Raw genomic sequence first — 3665 nt, forward strand, 5'->3', positions numbered from 1 at the left:
GGCAGGACCCAAAGGCTGGCATATGTGGGGTGGGGGAAGAGAGCAGACATGCCCAGGATATTCACTGACTGGGACCTAATTTATCATCACACATTTAGAGTTATATGAGCAGCTTAGAAATTAGCCCCGGCACCTCTTTATTTGAGAAATTAAGTGTTGGAAACATCTCCAGTCCACACAAGTAAACAAAAGGTGAGGAGCATAACGTTTCAATGGCAGGTAAAGCCATCAATCAAACCCTGCCTAGTAAATCCACAAAACAACTGGTCTCTCTTTTAAATAAAAGAAGGGAATTGTTCAGGGCGGGTTTATGGGGTGACATCTATTTGAATGGCAGATACCGCACAGTTCTCACCACCAAGCTCTTTTGTTCACCGTCACCGCTAGCATCTTTTTTTAGGGTTTTTTTTTTTAATAAGCATGCTTTAGCGAAAATATTTGTATGTTTGTTCCAAGCCCTTAGGAAACATTTTTAACAGCTGTGATTTTATTTAGAAGAAAATTATAAGGTATTGTACCCTAAACATGTTATTTGATTCTATTTAACCAGTTGGCTGCAGCACAGAAAGTACAGCTGTGCGGGGAAATTGGTTAATGACCCAGTCTGCAGCCAATCACAGCACAGGATTTATTTATGAGCATTAGATTTTTAAAAGTCTGCCATCTCTTTACTACAAGTAGTTAATGTACAAATGTGCATTTATTTGGATTTAGGGAGTTTTTTTTAAAAAAAGTGCTACTCCTTGTAACAACCTGATTTGAACAAAGTTTAATCAGTTTAACGGAACAATTTAAATCAAATGTCACCCGTGAATCATTTAACAAAATACAATATTTTAAAATCCCATCTGAAGCAGTTAAGTCTCATTTTGCCTTAGAATCTTAACATTTGATAACTGTTAGTTATCACTCTGAAAATATTTATTTTTTATTTATTTTCAATTTTTATTCCGCCCTCCCCACATTTCCAGCAGGCTCAGGGCGGATAAATAAACAAACAGGGCAAACTCTAAAATATGCTTGCATAGGGCAACATGATTTAGTGGTAAGTATTAGAAAGTTATCTGGAGTTAACTCTAATTATTTCAAGAGGTAGATAGATGGGCATACTGCTAGAAAATTGCTACAGATTTGGAGGGCTGGGGCAGTAAAATAAATTTTTCAAGCAGTGGAGCCAGCATGACAAAAAATAATTTGCTTTTATTTTAGATTCAGATCTCATTACTGCACTCAAACTACTACAACTGGGCTTTGCGTTATTGTACAATCCAAACAGTTTCAATCAGAAACTCTAAGACTCAATGTGCAATGATTATTAATAATAATTCGCTCCTTGGTTTCTTGATAGAAAAAGGCTATCAACAAGCATTTGTTTAACCACAACAAAAGTATAATTAGCTTATCCCACTTAGTAAATCTGTATGCATGCCAACTCATACCAAACTGCTACTTTTACCAAAAAATGCAATAATACAGTTCATTTTTCCAGTCCTTTTTTTTTTTTTGCACAAAATTTATTTACAATGTATACATAATATGCTCCATGATGGGACTATGGAAAAATGCATATGACTGATGCTTTGCCCAAAAAAATAAAGCCAACATAGTAAAAAATAACTCTTCAGTTCATGTTTTTGAGCGGCATAAAACAGGAAGTGACGTAGGTGGTGTTTGTTGCTTCATGGGGACACAATGACGCTCTGATGTGACAATTATGTTCAAATACACTTTTTTCTTGGTTTCCATGCCTCCTCCTACCAGTCTCCTCAAGACATTGCCTGCGACAGCTGATTAATCACTGCAGAGGACTGCCGTTTTTCCCATCCTTTCCGATTTACATCTGTTCAGGCCAATTCAAATATGGTGAGTAAATGAATTAGACATGCAAATTCACGCCCCAGGCTAGAAAAAAGAGGGAGGGGGAAGAAGAAGAAGAAGAGGAGAGAGAGAGAAATACAGAGTGCATGGCTGAAATCCTAGGAAAGAAGAAATGTTCTTCTGCCTGACATAGATATTTTAATGCTCTAAAAATCTGCAAATAAATTGTTTTTGTCATTTCCCAGGTAACTGTAAGGCTTTCCTCTTTTTTTGTTTTAAATGTAAGGAGGCTTCTGGAGGAAGTGAAGAGCTATGGAAACAACACACATAGTGTGGAAAAAAATTCACATTTTTTTCTTAAAAAATCTATAAGAAACAACATAATATGGATAATAGAATAATAGCATTTTACAATATTCCACTCTGTTGCCTTATATAGTTATTTTGCATGTCCCCAGACGTTGAACCGGTTGCGGTGTGTTTCTCCTGCTTTCCCAGGGTCCCTAAAAAGATGGATTAGGATAGTTCCTTGGTCCAAACTAGATGCCAAGATCGGAACTCCATTAAGTCACTGCCAAACGGACGACATTCAACTCTGCCGCCATTGAAGATAAAAGTATATTCCCTTCAGCTACTGAGCATGAATGTCCATGACTTGTCCACTCATGGCTGGGTCTCCTGTGTTGAGCACTGTGGGGCTAGTTGCGGACATCGGCATTGCAGGGTGGGGTGGCCCTCCATGCATCATCATTGCTGGGTGGTGTGGGTGTCCAGGAATGTAGGTATGCATGGGGGGGCCATGACGCAGTTGAGCTGGATGTGGGGGCATCTGGGGTGGTGTGTAACATGGCTGTCCCATATTCATGCCCATTGGACCACCCCGAGACACATAATCCCCGGGCATACTTTGCAGTCCTGCGGAGAGGAAAAAAGGGGGAGAGAGAAAAACGTGTGTCAATATTAAACTCGATTTACGTCAAAAGCAACGTGGCTTTCTCAAGTTTAGGTCCTTTCCTTCCAGGAGTTCCACACAGGAATAATGTTTTAGCACATGAGGTCCTTGGGAATACTTGAACAATGCTAGGTACATACCAACACAAACATTTGTTTACTGTTTGCAACAAAGAAAACAAATGTGTGAGAATTACTTATTCCTCACCCTCCCTAATAACAAATGGCAGTAAAGCTTTGGAAAGCAGAACACACCATTCAGGTTTAGAGCACATCTATGGTATAGGTATATCATTTTTTAATTATGGTAATCAACAGCAGGGCAGATCCTTTCTGTGTGACATACTGGCCAGGCCTAAGAGATGCCTCCCTGTTCCCCTGAAAGAACAATGCAGGGATTCTATTCTAGTAACTTTCATTATACTGAGAACAGCTAATCGGTTATGTGCCTGTGGACCACAGAGGATGCTTGACATCAATTACCTCCTGTATCCTCGGTTCAGTCCCTTAGCAGCACTCCACTCACCCCCTTCTTTTTCAAAACGTGTTTTCTAGTGTGGCAGGCACAGAAAGAGATGGACCTTTGTAAGAAAGATCAACAGACCTGTGCGGATGTCCTCGTCCACATGTCGCTCACGGCACAGGAAGGCGCAATGGTCACAAGGACACTGGCCCTGCTCCGTGCAGTCGCCAAGGGGGAAATGTGTGTTGGATGTGCTCCGGTGTACACTCCCTCCTGGTGATCAGCAATGCTGGTTTTGGAACGCTGCTGGTCCCGGGGAGAGGGTGTGAGTGCAGGCATGTCCGCATGTTCATCCTGGGCAGACCACATGGCCCTCGCACAGAGGCAGGGCCAGCGCACTCGTGGCCTCTCTCCCTCACCGTGCAGTGAGCAA

At 41.2% G+C, this 3665-nt stretch overlaps 1 protein-coding gene across 2 annotated transcripts in view; it reads right to left on the reverse strand.

Annotated features, from left to right (window-relative positions):
- Positions 1–1180: 1180 nt before the first annotated feature.
- MEIS1 (Meis homeobox 1) overlaps positions 1181–3665 on the reverse strand; it is a 190223-nt gene continuing 187738 nt past the window's right edge. Inside the window, exon 12 of one of the 2 annotated variants that reach the window (XM_055002512.1) lies at positions 1181–2733. In XM_055002512.1, the coding sequence (XP_054858487.1) occupies positions 2450–2733 (284 nt within the window). In that variant the 3' untranslated portion in view covers positions 1181–2449. The remainder of the gene's footprint in view (positions 2734–3665) is intronic. The other variant, XM_055002595.1, reaches the window with a different exon arrangement.

This window comes from Eublepharis macularius, chromosome 1, assembly GCF_028583425.1.
Source record: "Eublepharis macularius isolate TG4126 chromosome 1, MPM_Emac_v1.0, whole genome shotgun sequence".
Lineage (NCBI taxonomy): Eukaryota > Metazoa > Chordata > Lepidosauria > Squamata > Eublepharidae > Eublepharis > Eublepharis macularius.